An 18,284-nucleotide genomic window follows, 5' to 3' on the forward strand; every position below is an offset into this window, starting at 1 on the left:
GTGAGTAAGAACAGAAGTGGAAAGCCTTACTTACCAGTTTATTATATGTTTCATGCCCATGATAATTACTTGTATAATGCCACTCATGAATACATTGATCAGATTAGGATGAATCACCTGGCTGGCCAATAGCTATTGGAATGACTCTCCATGCATGACTTGGTTGTGTTATTACAAAACGTGGAAGAATAGACCTGCCTAGCTGTTGCGGCAGATGTTCATTTGTCATGCTGTCTTAAGGAGATGAAGAGATGACAGCAAACTGTTCCAGCAGCTCAGCCTGCCCTGCTAACAGTTCGGAGGAGGAGTTGCCCGTGGGACTGGAGGTACATGGGAACCTGGAACTTGTTTTCACAGTGGTGACGGCTGTGATGATGGGCCTGCTCATGTTCTCCTTGGGATGCTCTGTGGAGTTCCAGAAGCTATGGTCGCACATCAGGAGACCCTGGGGCATTGCTGTAGGATTGCTCTGCCAGTTTGGCCTCATGCCTCTTACGGCCTATCTCCTGGCCATCAGCTTCTCTCTGAAGCCAGCCCAAGCCGTTGCTGTTCTCGTCATGGGGTGCTGCCCAGGGGGAACCATCTCAAACATTTTCACCTTCTGGGTCGATGGAGATATGGATCTCAGGTAAGTTACACTAGGGAAACCCAGAAGCCTTCCCCCTGATAGCACTGAAACGTTCATGTTCAAAACCCTACCAATCTTTAGGTAGAGATTATGGAGTTCAGTCCTGCAAGGAGTTTCCTTTCTGAGCTTAAAATGTGATTTTTTAAGCTGTGATTGTCTTTTGTTTCACTGGCAACTGTCTCTCTGAGTAGTGGGGTTGGTTCACATGTCATAGGAGAAGCAGGTCTCCACCTCACCCTGTGGCCCTTCCTAGGGATGAACTCATTCTCACCCACACTGGTAGCTTCCACAGTCCTGGCTCACAGTCTCGCAAGACGTAGGCCGAGAATCCCAGGAAGCTAATGATGGGTTTGTTTGGTAGCTGGAGTGGTGGTGGTAGTAGTGGTGGCAGAACCAGAACGAGACCCTCCACGCTCTCATCAGGTGTTACATTTGAGTCTACGTTAAGAAACAAATCTTTAGGGGGACTGGATAAAGGAGCTTTAAGGGTATATGATAGACATATCTTGTTTTAAGTGCAGGGGGATGGCCTAATGAGTTGACTTGGAGAGCAACATACAGAGTTTTAGGACTAAGAATGTTATCTTTTTTTTTTTTTAATGTTTATTTATTTTGAGAGAGAGAGAGAGAGAGAGAGAGAGAGAGAGCTAGTGTGCATGCCTGAGTGGGGGAGGGGCATAGAGAGAGGGAGAGAGCGAGAATCCCAAGCAGGGTTCATGCTCAGCACAGAGCCTTACGTGAGGCTTGAACCCACTGCTGTGAGATCATGACCTGAGCTGAAATCAAGAGTTGGATGCTTAACTGACTGAGCCACCCAGGTGTCCCTAAAAATGTTCTTTCTTGTTGCTTTGCAGACTAAACATTCATCACTAGAATCTAATTCCTTTCATGTAAGTCAGGAACCTTATTTCCAATTATGGTGTAAATAAATGCCCTTGGGAGACATTAGGCTTTATCATCGATTTATACTTTAATGAGGATGAATTAATCACATATCTTTGGGAGTACATGTTTTGGTGCTGAAAAAGAACATTTGAAGAAAGAGTAGAGAAGTCACACTCAGAAAGATAAAAGCAAAAAAAAAAAAAAAAAAACCAAACAAACAAAAAAACAAAAAAAAACCCAGTGGTGTTTCTAGATTCTTTGCTTCCTTATTAACAAACTGTTTCACCTCCTGCCCAGGGGAAGAATGACTTATAAATGTAAATCTTTGTTCAATGTGTGTGCCATTTAGTTGAGATTTATTATGCGATGCACGGAATGAATCAGAGGTGCTGATGGTGCTGGGAGTTCACTTTAGTGAATCAGCTGCAGCTCTGGGTTTCTAGTTCCCTGCATGTGTTGAATGCTTAGCACATTAACATATTTCACCTGTAAATGTTAAGGGGCTCGTGCCATGCAGAGGAATTAATCTTCATATGGTAACGTTTTTAGTTACCTACTTACCAGGGACTTGAAAAGAATCACGAATTCAAAACAATGCATTAATTTGCATTGTGGTTTCAAATTCAATAAACTTGATCATTAATGTAATAATTGGAAGATGATAAATATTCTTTCCACAGAGTCTACCTATCAGCGATAAATGCAGGACCTATCTGCTTTTGGAAAGAGAAAGGAGATGTTACTTACTGAATTTGTTGAGGGGCATGAGGTAGATGCTTTCATGTACTCTCTCTTCTTTCTTGGTTCCCATAATAACCTTGTAAGTGACCTTTTATTTTTCTGAATGTTACAGCTGAGAAAATTGTGACTCAGATTGGCAAAGGAGGTTGCCAAGTGCTGCAGCTGAGCATAGAAGAAGGCAGATTTGAAGTCACATCTGTTTCTCATCAGTCTGCCATTTAGGCACATTCTTCCATGAATTTATTAACACAACTCGGTCTTCTGTTCTGAGTAGGAGCATAAATCTTAAACCAGTGTTCTCGAACACTTCTGCTCTGGGAAAGAGAACATTTATTAACTTCATCTTTTCTTAGCCAACATTATAATAAAAGCACCAGTGAGTAGGAAGTCTATAAAAGATAAAACTCATTTTGCTTCCCTTTGCCAACTCTATACCTAATTAGCTTTTCATTTAGTCAAATTATTTAACCTATAAGCCTCATCTCCCCATTTCTAAAATGGGGTTAAAATTACCTATTCCCCACATGACTATATTTTAAGGAGGAAATATACATGCAGGATGCCAGGTACATGCAGTAATTATTAACTCTCCCCCCAACCCCTGCCTTTTAAATTGATTCTGAGTCTCACAAACAAAACAAAAAATAAGCAAAATACAACCTGTAAGAAATGAAATTTTAGAATGGTGACTAAATATTACATTTTCAATAGCTTATAGATATGAGAATAAAATCTTAACTCTCAATAAAAATTGCAAGTCGGAGAAAATTCAGTATTATTGAGTGAAACGATATCGAAGTTCACTACATTTCTTCCCACTTGATTACCAACAAAAATAACTTCTAGGCCAAAAAAATAAAAATAAAGGAGACAGTGCTTGATTGGAATTCTGTTTTCATGCTGGATAAAATTCATGAAGAATTATAACAATAACTTTATTTCACAAATGAGGAAATTGCGGTTTAGCTCTCTGCAGATCTCACATATTTCTCATGCCTTAATTCTGTGCTTCATTCAATCTACCTGTAGTTCTCATGTGTTTGTTCGCCCCAAGCAGGGCATTTCAGAATCAACACGTATGAGCCAGTTTCTGCATTCTGTGTATCTGAAGATAATGCCGATCACTGTCCCAGGCATCTGGGCTCAGCATCTAAGCAGTCCCCTGTGGCTCTTTTTAGTCTTCACCTCATTCACTCAATCCGATGTCTAGACCTGTCACCCATCCTCTTGCTTGTTACTCACAGCCAGTGCTTCCTATTTATCTCCAAGGCCATTTCCTCAGGGCAGGCCCTCATACTTTCTTTCTTGGCCAATGGAAGTATCTTCACAGTATTCTCTCTACCATGGTTTTGTAGTAAGTGGATGAGGCTGGCTCTGGGGTCAGACTATTTATATTTAAATCCTGACTTGCGACCTCTTTCCTGTAGCTGGAAATCCTAACACTTCCCTATGGTATTGTAAAGGGAAAATGAACATGTTAGGCATTTAAAGGCTTCTCAGCACCTAGTAACTTAGGTAGCAACTAAGCCAGGTCTACCCTACTTCTTTGGGTTTATTTCCCAATAAGCACAATGGTCTATAGTCGAAATGGACTATTCACTATTCTCTGAATATACCCCGCACTTTCCCACCTTTCCTTTGCCCATGTTGTTCTCACTGCCTGAAAAGCCAATTCTGTCCCTTCTAGTCATAACATTATCCTTCATTATAATTGTTCTAGAAAGCTACTGGCTGGTATGTATGGGGAATCTAAAAAATTATCCTATTCCTTGACTGAGCTCAGCAAACCTTGGCTGGGTTCTTCTACATGTCTGGGGACTAGATAAATGTAGATTGGTCTTGGATGGCCTCATCTGGGACAGCTGGGCTCTCTTCCACATGGTCTCTCATCTCCTGCAGGCTAGCTTAGACCCAATCATATGTCAGAGGCAGGGTTCTGAAAAAGAGGAAGCATATAAGGTCTCTTGATGTCTGGGCTGGAAACCAGTTCATCATTACTTTCCACCACATCCATTGGCCATTTCCAGATTCAAGGAATGGAGAAGTAGATTCTGCCTCTTGAAGGATGAGCTGCAAAGTCACACTGCAGAGGGCATGGCTAAGAATGGGGTGAAGAATTGGGGACATATTTGCAACCTACTGTCCTAAAGATGGACAGGATTCTTGCCTTTGAGGGTAGGGCATGAAAACTAAGATCTAGCATTACAGAGTAGTAGTGAAGTCCACTCTGGAGCCAGGAAGTAGAACTGTCACTTGCTAACTGTCATCTTGGCGGATTATATAAGTTCTTTATGCTTCAGTTTCCTCACTTCTACAATAGGGGGAAGCATAATCTACCTCATGGATTGTTGTGAAGGTTGAATGAATTAATATATATAAAGTACTTAGAATCTCACCAGGCACAAAATACTGCCTGAGTTATTGTATGAGGCAGATAAAAGAGCACTGTGTCAGGGTCTGTGTTTTAGTCTCTGCCCAAGGAGCTGTGTGACTTTGAGCAATTTACCTCTCTGGACCTCAGTTTCCTCTTTTGTAAAGTCAATGGGTTAGACTCTCTGAGGTCCTTTTTAAAGAGTATACAGTACATAAAAATCTACCATTTTCGCCATTTTTAAGTGTGCAGTTCAGTGGCCTTAGTACACTGTTGTACAGTCACTAACACCCATCCCCATATCGTTTTCATCTTCCCAAATTGAAACTCTGTACCCACTAAACAATAACTCTCCTTTCCCTTTGGACCTGTCAACCACCATTCTGTCTCTGTGAATTTGACTAAGTATCTCGTACAAGTGAAATCATAAAACTTTTGTCCTTTTGTATCTGGGCTACTTCACTTAGTATAATGTCTTCAGAGTGCATCCATGTTGTATCACATGTCAGAATTTTCTCTCTTTTTTAAGGCTGTATATCATATGTATATAGCGCATGTAGTCATCCGTTCATCTGTTGATGGACACGTCCGTCATTTCCATCTTTTGGCTGTTGTGAATAATGCTGCTATGCGTGCAATGTGTGCAAATCTGTCAGAGTCCCTGCATTCAATTCTTTTGGGTATAAACCAGAAGTGGATCTGAGGTCTTTTTAAGTATTTTGTACAACAGGAAAAGATAAGCGAGTTATAAGGTCTCTGTGTCCCCCTCCCTCCACCCCAGTTTTTAATGTTTCTCCATAAACTATTTGACAGAGATGGCTCCCCAATCTGTCCCCATAGCATCAAGTATGCAATTCTTATCATCTGTAGGAGGGCGTTTTAATAGCTCATCTCCTAATCCGCCTCACCCACTAGGTCTGTAATCTCCTTGAGGGCTTCTTCAGCTTTGCATACTCAGTGCCAGCCTGATGGTGGTAGGCGCTCCACCAACATTGAGTGAATGACTGAAGGAAAGTTTCTAATTGCCTGTGTGTGTTATAAAAACCCCGCTTGAAATGCAATCGGTTTATTGGTGCAACTCAGGACAGCTGCCACAGTCTTTAGTTTGACAACTTTTGATATACAAGGTCCATACTTACCTGAGGATGTAGTTGTGTCGTGAACTGCAGAGAAAGGATTCTGACCGAGGGTGGTGGTGGAGCCTGAGGGCTTCAGTGGCCAATTTTGACCTTTGACCTTTAAAGTAGCTCTTGGTCCTTTAGCAGACATCTGGCAAATAGAATTTCAGATTCTTCAGGTCAGTCTGACATGGCCCGGTGGAGAGCCAGAGATCATCTTAAGAGACAGAACTTAGATTGAATCCATGGGACTTCATGCAAGTTTTGGTAACTCTCTGTACCTTAGTTTCCTTGCCTATGAAATGGAAACACTATGGGGTGCCTGGGTGGTTCAGTTGGTTAAGTGTCTGACTTCAGCTCAGGTCATGATCTCCTAAGTCGTAGGGGTGAGCCCCACATCAGGCTCTGTGCTGACAGCTTGGAACCTGGAGCCTGCCTCAGATTCTGTGTCTCTTTCTCTCTCTGCCCTTCCCCTGCTCATGCTCTGTCTATGTCTGTCTCTCTGTTTCTCTCAAAAATGAGTAAAACATTTAAAAAAATTTAAAAAAAAAACACTACCTACATATATGGTTATTGTATAGAGGAAAAGATAAAATATATCTAAAAGCATGAGGTATAACACTTAGCAGGTAGTGTTGAATAAATGCTAGTTATTGTTTTTTTAATTTTTTTTAATGTTTATTTATTTGTGTGTGAAAGAGAGAGAGGCGGTGTGAGCGGGGAAGGGTCAGAGAGTGAGAGACACAGAATCGGAAGCAGGCTCCAGGCTCTGAGCTGTTAGCACAGAGCCAGACACAGGGTTCAAACTCACAAACTGCGAGATCATGACCTGAGCTGAAGTCGGACGCCTTACCAACTGAGCCACCCAGGCGCCCCAATAAATGCTAGTTGTTGTTATTGAGAAGCAGCAGACAGGAGTAACATTTATATCTGGGAATGGAAAACCTGGCCTTTAACTCTTCCAGGACTGGCTCTGTTCACCTGATATGATAGCATACCCCCTGTCTGTCTGCTTAGCCAGATGGTTTTTACTTTTTTTTCTAGTGGAGAAGCAAGTGTGTGCTGTCATAGTTTTGAGTGTCAGAGTTCCTAATTTTATTAGTTTGATACTAAAAGATCATTTGAATAATTTAAACCCAATAGCAAAATGGTATACTTACACACATTGCATTTTAATATAATGCGTATATAGACAATCTACTTATTTTAAGAGAGGTGCAGGATTTACCTGTTTGTCCAGACTTGCTGAAGCAGTCTCATGATTTTCTGTAATAGCTTGGGGATGGTAATGCCATTCTTCTCAGTGCAAGTGGAATCTTGTTTTATTGAAGTCAGCCTTGGCCAACAATTTTCCTATACGTGAACAGCCAAGAGACCCAGTTAGCTACATCCTCCATTTATGCCACACTGGAATTTCATGGCAATAAAACCAAAGGTGTGACTTTGCACTGCACTCACACACATTCACTGTTTACAGTTCTGTGGGTGTTTCTAACAGCTGGCAGAGCACCATCTGCCAAACACCACGGGCTTGGACAGTCGTGTAAAGGATGAAAGCAGAAACCTATGTAATCGAGGATATAGAATCAGTCTGCTAGAAATCTCACATTTGCGTCCCACAGTCATGAATCTTACCTTTCTGCTGTTCGTGCCAAAGCAACTCAGTGGAAACATGCTGTGCAATTTCTCCAGAAGTTCAAGATCAGAGTGACGTAATATGGAATTTTTCCCAGGACTTAGTATGAAGAGTCAAGGAATGTAGCATTATTGTAGGCTAAGAGTTTGGAAACGCTTCCCAAACACCTTCTTCATGGACAGGGGTTTGAGAACTGTGGCAAATTGCTTTTCTTCCTTTACCTGTTCCTCTAGTTAGGAAGAAGTCTTTGCTCAAAGTAAACATTCTTTTTTTTTTTAAAAGTTGTTTTTGAGAGAGAGAGAGAAGGGGGGGAGGGAGGGAGAAAACCAGTCGGGGAGAGGCAGAGAGAGAGGGGGACACAGGATCTGAAGCAAGCTCTGTGCTGACAGCAGAGAGCCTGATGTGGGTCTCTAACTCACGATCCATGAGATCATGAGCTGAACCAAAATCAAGAGTCTGACTCTTAACCGACTGAGCCACCCAGGCGCCCCAAAGTAAACATTCTTAATAGGATAGATTACTTAAATTAATTTATTTTTTTGAAGATTTTAAAAATATTTATTTTAGAGAGAGAGAGAGAGAAAACATGAGCAGGGGAGGGGCAGAGCGGACAGAGGATCTGGAGTGGGCTCTGTGCTGACGGCAGAGGGTCTGATGGGGGCTCGAACTCACACACCGTGAGATCATAACCTGAGCTGAAGTCAGAAGCTTAACCGACTGAGCCACCCAGGTGCCCCAGGATAAAATAATTTTAAACTTCATAAAGAATAACATATGTACAAGAACTGCTATGACAAGTTTGAAAAAAACTTATGTGGAAGTATTTGCTCTACCACATGTGAAAACTCACTATGAAAACACCGTGTTTAAAAGTCTAGTATTTGATTAGAGTACATTTTGAGTACATTTCGGCATGTAACACATAATGAAGTTGGGACTTCAATTTAGTGGAAAATTATTTAGTGAATTAGATTAACATACTTGCCCCTCTATATAGAAGACAATAGATTAGCCTCTGATCTTCTACCATATAAAATGTAAATTTTAGATGAGCTAAAAATATAAATACAAAATATCAACCTATAAAGAAGTAAAAAGTGGGGACGACATTAGAATACCCTCAGGAGAGGAGATCTTTAACAAGACAAGAAACTCAGAAGCCATTAAAAAAGGGACACATGTGGAGGCGTCTGGGTGGCTCAGTCGGTTGAGTGTCCGACTTCGGCTCAGGTCATGATCTCACAGTCCGTGAGTTCCAGCCCAGAGCCTGGAGCCTGCTTTGGATTCTGTGTCTCCCTCTCTCTCTGCCCCTCCCCCGCTCATGCTGTTTCTCTCTCTTTCTGTCAAAAATAAAAATAAAACATTAAAAAAAATGGACACATGAGAATATCTCAGTGTTCATTATTTATTATGGCAAAATCCATCAGTGTAGTCAAAACCATGCAATAAGCTCGCTGAAGCTATTTGATTACGCATGATCATACATACTCTAATTTTAAAGGAGCTCCTACAAGTAAAGAAGAAAAAGTCAGACAAGCAAGGCTGCTTGGGAGAGGACATCCAAAAGGTCAGGGACTATGACAGAAAGCACAAGCACATAGACAGTATAACAAGATATCAGTGAGATGCATTTTTCAATGTTCTCATGAGAATTAAAAGGGATTGATCATATTCAGTGTGGGAAAGATTGTGAAATGTAACAATCTTTTTGTGAAATAATATGGCAGTATCTATTAAAAGTAAAAAACAAACCTTTGATAAAGCAATTCCACTTTGAGGAATCTACAGAAATAAAAGAATTATTTCAAGGGAAATACATACAAGAATGTTTATCATCACTTTGTTTATAATGGAAAAACACTCAAAGCAATTTATGCATCATTAATGAAGTGATTGAAGAAATTATGACATATTTAGATCATGGTGTACTCTTCATTCTTTAAGCGAATGAGTTTAAGCTTCATGTATTGTCCTGAAGGGATACCTATGATTAAGTGGGTTAAAAAAAGCAACCAAGCTACAGAGTAAGGTGTATTGTGTGATTGCTTCAAAGAGAAACAAAGAAAAAGCCTCTCTTCATTGAATAAGCAACAATAAAATAGGACTGCATAAAAGAAAATCTTAGAAGACTAAAAAGAAAATAGAAGATTAAAAGAAATAAGAGGAGAAGGGAAATATATAATCACTTGTGAGTTACTTAAGTCTGGATTTCTGAAAAGGACTCCAATCAGCTAAATATTTGCTCCTCAAAATGTTTTTCACATTTGAACTTGGGAAAGCATGGTTTTAGTTATTTTTTAATAGAAAATTTCTGTTCCTGGATTACAGTTGGGATGTTTACCATTGCAATTCAGTGAAAAGGGATCATTTCACTAAGATTTGCAACGTTCACTTGCAGATATGTGACATATGAGGAAGAGCAGAGAGAACATTGTCCTAGCACCAGTGTTTTGATACATTGGTTCATTCTTTGATTTATACATTTATTTGGTATTTAATGAGATCCTCCAAGATGCTATAGCATGAGACTGCCAGATCCTATGGGTGTGGAGGTCAATATAGTCCTTGCCCTTAAGCAACTCAGAGTTGATAAGTGTACCACACATTGATAGGTAAACAAGCACTTATGTAAGGTACAGTATGTGAGATAATGCAAATAAAAATGTCTACAGGGCAATGGGAGCTGTTCCTCAAGGATGAATGTTCTAAGTGCAGAGAGGTACACAGCAGCCCTGAGGAAGGAAAAGCCCAAGGCCAGCCAGGGTTGGGGAGAAGATGCTTTAGATACCCCCATGCTGGTGTATGCATTATACTAGATTTACAACAAAGCCTCTCAACATAAAATATGATACAAAAAAATCCTGAATCATCAGATTGATAGCAGTCTCCCACTGCTATCACTGTGGGAGATATACAGTCTCCCACAAAGATGGAAGGGACATTTGTTTGTTTTTTTTTACTGTGGGAAATGGCAAATATATATAAAAGTGGAAAGAATAGTGAACCCCCTGGTATACTTCACCCAGCTTTAGCAATTATTAACTTATGATCCATCTCATTTCACTTCTATCCCCACTTACCCAATGGATTTTTTTTTTGAGGCCAGCTCCACGTATTATTTTGACTGCAAATATTTTAGTATTTGTTTTTCATAGATCGCAAAATATGGCCACAGATTCCTTCCATTCTTGTATGCACCTTCCTTTGTAATGTGATAAGGTTCGTCCTCCCATCCAGACGGGGGCACCTATTCCCCATCCCTTGAATCTGGGCTGGTCTGGTGACTTATTTTGACTAATACAATGACACAGAAGTGATGCCCTATTGCTTCCAAACTGAAGCTTCAAGGGGCTTTACAGTTTCCACTTCTCTTCTGGAACACTATTGCCAGAGATTGCCAGGTAGAAAAGGTATATTGAATACATATATAATAACCTTGGGCACGTGTCTTTTCATAGTTTTGATAGTACATTCTAGGGATAGATTCCCATAACCCATAGCATTGTTGGGCTAAAGGGTAAACCCCTGGGTAATTTATCTATATCGTCAAAGTATAGATGAATTTTGCAAGTTCATCAGCAATGAATGAGAGTGCAGAGGAGTATTTTTAATATCCTTCAAACAGAGTGGTTGGTGCTTTGCCAAGAGTATAAACACTCTGGTAGAAAATGTCAAAATAATCATAGATGGTTTGTAGGCAAGGTAATTAGATGGAAACATTGGTGATCTGTATTATGAGGAAGAACGATGGTGACTTGAAGGCCTGATGAAGTGCTGGAGGACCCTTGTTATCCCTGCAGAAGACCTTAGCCCTGCAGAGGGTCTCCTTCTCTTTGGTGGGCTGGGAGGTGGTTTACCTCCCCGTCTCTTGGCCATTTGGGCCACAGACACAGATTGGACATATACCCTGCACAAAGCGGTCTGCTGTGAGAACTCAAACAATGAATATTAAGAAGTTTCCAGACTCTGGACCTGGACTTGAGGTGGATAAACTCTTGTTTTCCCGCGGGTTGTGTTATGCGATGCTCCATTTGCCTCACCTCATTGAATAGAGCAGCGTTAACAGTGTCTAGAAGCAGTTTGTGCATGTTTAGACAGATTGTGTAATTTTCCCCATCAGTTAGAAAATATTTTGTTGGCCTGAAGGATCTCTCATTTCCATTTACCCATTTCCTTTTGATTTATTCTTTCACTGGTTCTGTCATCCAGACAGGGACAAAAGGCAGCTTGGGTTTGGGAGCTGGGGGTGGAGGTGAGCGGAGGAAAGGATGGTTCTGGGGTAGAGGCACAAAACACTGGGGAAGGTTGGATGGTCCTAAGTGGACTTCTTGGGTTTTCATCCTTTTTGATCTACTTTTGGCTTTTAGCCTACATTTGAAGTCTCTCCTTTCTCAGCTTTCATCGAATGTAATCTCCTAGCTCTCCACTCGCTTCTCTGTCTTTCTTTACATGCACGGTGGCCCCTCTCTGGCCCCAGTCCAAAGCGGGAGAGCTCTTTCCACTGCTCTGCTCCCCATGCCCCTGGTCCCATTATGCATGCTTTACCCCTTGCACTGAAGCTATGCATTTTAATGTGTGACTAAGTCCTGTTCTCCAATTAAGAAATGTAGAGACTTGGAAAACAAGTCTTTATTAGTCAGAAAAAATAGAAACAACATATTATAAATTGATGAAGCGATAACATTTGATAGGATGCAATAAAAGTACAGTAGTCAAGATACAGAGTCTTTAAAGGTTCTAAACTGATGGATTTTTACTCTAGATATTATGTATTTGCAAATCTTCCGGACCCACAGCACTAACTTTGTTATCTTTTTCACTTGGAGATAATCTCAATAATGACAGAGATAAACAAACCCAGTTGTCTATCAGAAATCATCCCAGCTTTGTTCAACAAAGACCAAAACTCTGTTCTGATCATTCACCTTTGTTTTCCTGGTGAAGTTGTGTGGCTTGGCTATTGTCAGGCTGTTTGGATTTGGTTCATTCAGCTCTTGCACCTACATTTCACTTCCCAAGATGGCCGGATTTGTGTGTCTAGTGATGACAGCAGCTGCGGTCCTGAGTTTTCCTTTGCCTACCTGGGATATTTCTGGTGGATGTTCTGTTGTCATCCCTAACTTAACATGTCCTCTCAGATGCTAAGTGACCACTTATTCTGTCAATCACACCACCATTTTGAAGTCTAGAAATCTTACTTTATCACTCTACTTCAATTCCTATCTATAATCATGGGGTTATACAATATTAGAATTCAAAGAGAATTTTTTGAGAGAGAGAGAGAGAGGGAGAAGAGAGTGAGCAGGGGAAAGGGGCAGAGGGGGAGAGAGAGAGAGAAAATCCTAAGCAGGCTCTTGGCTCAGCGTGGAGCTTGATACAGGGCTCGACCCCATGACCCTGGGATGATGACCTGAGCCCAAATCAAGAGTTGGATGCTCAGCTGACTAAGCCATGAAAGTGCCCCAAAGAGAACTTTTAATTTAGTCTAGCATCCCATATCAATTCTTTTTTGCTATGGTTTTGTACCTTCGCTGGCTCTGTCCAGCTTGCTCTGAGGATCTGTGCTGTGGGGGTCCCTTCTCTATCCAATGGGAAACTTAGGGCATGTGGTATTTGGATACCCTCTTCTGACAGATATTTATAGCACTTCACACTGGGCAAACACTTAGCCTTGTGGCAAATTTGCCCTATTCCCATCTCCCGGTAGCAAAATTAGACAAAGACATTACAGGAACATAAAACTACACACTAATATCCCTCATGAATATTTGTGCAAAAATTTTTAACAGAATGCCTTCATATATTGATGGCAGAGCGTAAAATGGTGCAGCTGCTTTGAAAATGGCATTTCCTCAAAAAATTAAACTACAATCCAGCAATTCTGCTCCTGGTATACACCTTAGAGAACTGAATTCATATGTCTGCACAAAACATCATGCACAAATATTCATAGCTGCATTATTCATAATAGCCAAAAAGAGGGAACACCTCAAGTGTTTATCAGTTAGTGGATGGGCAGAAATAATGTGGTCTATCCATACAATGGAATATGATTCAGTCATAAAAAGGAAATGGTGTACTGATACATGCTAAAATGTGGATGAAGCTCAAAAACATTATGCTAAGTGAAAGAAGCCAGACACACCAAAAAAACCACATATTGTATGATTGTATTCATATGAAATGTCCAGAATGGGAAATCCTATAAAGACAGAAAGTGGATTACTGGTTGCCAGTGGCTAGGAGAAGAGAATGAGGGTGGGGTTCCTTTTTTTGGGATGATGAAAAAAGTATAGAAATATATAATGTTTTTGCACAATCTTGTGAATGTACTGAAAACACTTTAAAAATAATGGATTTTATGGCCTATGAATTATATCTCAATAGAAAAAACTCTATAAAGAAAAAAACCCTTTAGGACCTGGCAGAACATTTAGAACAAGTAGATTCTTAAGTAAATAGGAGTTAATTGATGAACGTCAAATACTGCTGGAAATCTGTTTCTGGGCCACATATGAAGTCATTTGTTGAATAACAAGATAGGAGTGAGCTTCAAGTAATTCACCCCATGTGATCTCTAAGGTATGCTCTGGGAGTTGCTTTTGGTCAGGACTTCATCATTTCAAACTCTTCCTCTTATGCATCCTTTTATTTTCACTTTCAGCATCACTATGACGACCTGTTCCACTGTGGCTGCCCTGGGAATGATGCCGCTCTGCCTGTATCTCTACACCTTGTCCTGGAATCTTGAGCAGAATCTCACCATTCCATATCAGAATATAGGTCTGTACTGGGCTTGTGAAATGGAACAGTAATAGTAATGGTGATGGTAATACTAATAGCCATTGTTTATTATGTGCCTCCTTTATGTGGATTTTAAAATAAACTACTCGGATAGTGAGCCTGGGTGGCTCAGTCAGTTGAGTGTCCAACTCTAAAAAAAATAAAAAAAAAATTTTTTTAGGGGTGCCTGGGTGGCTCAGTCGGTTAAGCGGCCGACTTTGGCTCAGGCCATGATCTTGCGGTCCGTGAGTTCGAGCCCTGCGTCAGGCTCTGTGCTGACAGCTCAGAGCCTGGAGCCTGTTTCCGATTCTGTGTCTCCCTCTCTCTGACCCTCCCCTGTTCATGCTCTGTCTCTCCATGTCTCAAAAATAAATAAAACGTTAAAAAAATTAAAAAAAAATTTTAAACTTAAATCCAAGTTAGATAACATATAGTATAATAATAATTTCAGGAATAAAATTTAGTGATTCATCACTTATGACACCCAGTGCTCATCCCAACAAGTGTCCTCCTTAATGTCCCTCAACCCTTTAGCTCTTCCTCCCACCCAACACCGTCCGTCCAACAACCTTCAGTTTGTTCTCTGTATTTAAGAGTCTCTTATGGTTTGTCTCTCTCTCTGTTTTTATGTTATTTTTGCTTCCCTTCCTTATGTTCATCTGTTTTGTATCTTAAATTCCATTTGTATCTTAAATATGAGTCAAATCATATGATATCTGTCTTTCTTTGACTTATTTCACTTAGCATAATACACTCTAGTTCTATCCACGTTGTTGCAAATGGCAGGATTTCATTCTTTTTGATCACCAAGTAATATTCCACTGTATGTATATACCACATCTTCTTTATCCATTCATCAGTTGGTGGACATTTGGGCTCTTTCCATATTTTGGCTATTGTCAATAGTGCTGCTACAAACTTTGGGGTGCATGTACCCCTTCAAAACAGCACTCCTGCATCCTTTGGATAAATACCTAGTGGTGCAATTGCTGGGTCACAGAGTAGTTTATTTTTAACTTTTTGAGGAACCTCCATACTGTTTCCAGAGTGGCTGCACCAGTTTGTATTCCTACCAGAAGTACAAAAGAGATCCTCTTTCTCCACATGCTTCAACATCTGATGTTAATGTTAGCCATTCTGACAGGTGTGAGGTGATATCTCATTGTCATTTTGATTTGTATTTCACTGATGAGGAGTGATGTTGAGCATTTTTTCATGTATCTTTTAGCCATCTGGATGTCTTTGGAAAAGAAGACATGTCTTTTGCCCATTTCTTCACTGGATTATTTGTGGGGTTTTTTTTGGTGTTGAGTTTGGTAAGTTCTTTATAGATTTTGGATACTAACCCTTTATCTGATATGTCACTTGCAAATATCTTCTCCCTTTCTGTCGGTTGCCTTTTAGTTTTGCGGATTGTTTCCTTTGCTGTGCAGAAGTTTTTATCTTGATGATGTCCCAATAGTTCATTTTTGCTTTTGTTTCCCTTGCCTCTGGAGACATGTCAAGTAAGAAGTTGCTGCAGCTGAGGTCAAAGAGGTTGTTGCCTGTTTTCTCTTCTAGGATTTTGATGGCTTCCTGTCTTACGTGTATGTCTTTCATCCATTTTGAGTTTATTTTTGTGTATGGTGTAAGAAAGTGGTCCAGGTTCATTCTTCTGCACATCGCTGTCCAGTTTGCCCAACACCATTTGCTGAAGAGACTGTCTTTTTTCCATTGGATATTCTTTCCTGCTTTGCCAAAGATTGGTTGGCCATATGATTGTGGATCCAATTCTGGGTTCTATATCCTGTTCCATTGATCTATGTGTCTGTTCTTGTGCCCGTATCATATTGTCTTGATTACAGCTTGGTAGTATAGCTTGAAGTCTGGAATTGTGATGCCTCCAGCTTTGGTTTTCTTTTTCAGGATTGCTTGGGCTATTTGGGGTCTTTTCTGGTTCCATACAAATTTTAGGATTATTTGTTCTAGTTTTGTGAAGAATGCTGGTGTTATTTTGACAGGGATTACATTGAATATGTAGATTGCTTTGGGTAGTATCGACATTTTAACAATATTTGTTCTTCCAAGCCATGAGAATGGATGTTTTTCCATTTTTTTGTGTATCTTCTTCAGTTTCTTTCATAAGTTTCTGTAGTTTTCAGTGTATAGATTTTTCACCTCTTTGGTTACGGTTATTCCTAGGTATTTTTGGTGCAATTGTAAATGGGGTTGATTCCTTGATTTCTCTTTCTGCTGCTTCATTATTGATGTATAGAAATGCAACCAATTTCTGTACATTGATTTTATATCCTGCGATGTTGCTGAATTCATGTATCTGTTCTAGTAATTTTCTGATGGAGTCTTTTGGATTTTCCACATGGAGTATCCTGTCATCTGTGAAAAGTAAAAGTTTGACTTTCTCCTTCTGACTTGGATGCCTTTTATTTCTTTGTGTTGTCTGATTGCTTAGGCTAGGACTTCCAACACTATGTTGAATAACAGAGATGTCCATGAGAGTGGACATCCTTGTCATGCTCCTGAGCATCTAACTCTTGATTTCAGCTCAGGTCATGATCCCAGCATTGTGGGATTGAGCCTTGCACTGGGCTCCGTGCTGAATGTGGAGCCTGCTTAAGATTCTCTCTCTCTCTCCCTCTGTTCCTCTTCTCCACTCATTTTCTTTCTCTCTCTAAAAAAATAAAAAATAAAAAATAAACAATCTAATTCTTTATTTTTTTTTTAATTTTTTTTTCAACATTTATTTATTTTTGGGACAGAGAGAGACAGAGCATGAACGGGGGAGGGGCAGAGAGAGAGGGAGACACAGAATCGGAAACAGGCTCCAGGCTCTGAGCCATCAGCCCAGAGCCCGACGCGGGGCTCGAACTCACGGACCGCGAGATCGTGACCTGGCTGAAGTCGGACGCTTAACCGACTGCGCCACCCAGGCGCCCCAACAATCTAATTCTTTAAACAACACTTCCACATTGATTCTATTAGTAGTTCCATTTCCTAGATTTGTAGGATGATAGAGGTTAATTAACTTCGCTAAGAATGTGCAGCTGGTCAGCAAAGAACTGAAATTCTGACTTGGGAATATGACTGCAAAGCCACGCTCTTAACACTGCAAGAGTTCATTTTTGCAAATAAAGAAAGAGAACTTGTTTATTAAAAACAAAAACAAAAACAAAAACACCATATATAATTCACTGTAATGCCATTGGTTAACTGGATCACAGTGGGTCTAATGAGACTTTAGTTCCTACAGTTCCACCTTTCACATGGCCTGTGAATCTTGATATCTTTACCGATCCAGCATGAATGATTCCTATTGATTATTAGAGAGCATATTCACAGGTCACAACTGTATCCATATCTCTTCCATATCTGCTTTCCTCATTGTCATTTCTCATTAAACTCTGCTCTTTCCCTAGAGATCTCAGTTTACTTACTAGGCTTAGAAGGAAACCTTGGTAAAATGATATGGCTATTCTCGTTTGCTCAGAGTTTTTGGAGAATTGGCAGAAATTATGATTTTTAAAAGTCTAAAGTGTTAATCTGGAGTCTCTAGTCATCACTTGGAGGGCTTTACAAACCATGACCCATAGCTGAAAAACATGTGCTAATGACAGCTGGAGCCCATTAAATTTGTAAAATTTGAGTGAAATCCTAGTTTAGGAAATCGTGATTTTATGCACAACTTATTCTGATCGGTAAATTAACATATTCTGTTTTGATAATATATTCTAAAAGGCACTTGTAAACAATTAAAACCCAACATATTATGAGCAACTCATGTAACTTTGGAGCCAGTATTGCAGGCATTTGGCCAGATTTGGAAAACAGCACTGGAAAAGGTTAGTGTGTAGATCCTGCTGGCAAGTGGGCCTCTGCTCTCCTGAGCCTGCCTTCAATGCCTTTACTCACTTGTGTTAATTAAAAGGCATTTTTTTCCTACCCACCTTTAGGTTACCTGGCCACACTTGCAGAATATGAGAAATTCTTTGGTATGTGTAACAGATGCTGTTTTTTATATCTGCAATAGGTATTCTTTACTTTGCGAAACAAATGGCCCATTGGCTTCACATAGGGAAGTAATAGCTGTGGTCGTAGAGAGGTGACCTCATGCATAGCAACCAAAGA

At 40.2% G+C, this 18,284-nt stretch overlaps 1 protein-coding gene across 3 annotated transcripts in view; it reads left to right on the forward strand.

The window, feature by feature from the left end:
• Nucleotides 1-6: 6 nt before the first annotated feature.
• SLC10A6 (solute carrier family 10 member 6) overlaps nucleotides 7-18,284 on the forward strand; it is a 31,328-nt gene continuing 13,050 nt past the window's right edge. For all 3 annotated transcript variants that reach the window (XM_045473424.1, XM_045473425.1, XM_045473426.1), the window contains exons 1-2: nucleotides 7-628; nucleotides 14,044-14,162. In XM_045473424.1, the coding sequence (XP_045329380.1) occupies nucleotides 252-628; nucleotides 14,044-14,162 (496 nt within the window). In that variant the 5' untranslated portion in view covers nucleotides 7-251. The remainder of the gene's footprint in view (nucleotides 629-14,043; nucleotides 14,163-18,284) is intronic.

The sequence above is a fragment of the Leopardus geoffroyi genome, chromosome B1 (genome assembly GCF_018350155.1).
Source record: "Leopardus geoffroyi isolate Oge1 chromosome B1, O.geoffroyi_Oge1_pat1.0, whole genome shotgun sequence".
Classification (NCBI taxonomy): domain Eukaryota; kingdom Metazoa; phylum Chordata; class Mammalia; order Carnivora; family Felidae; genus Leopardus; species Leopardus geoffroyi.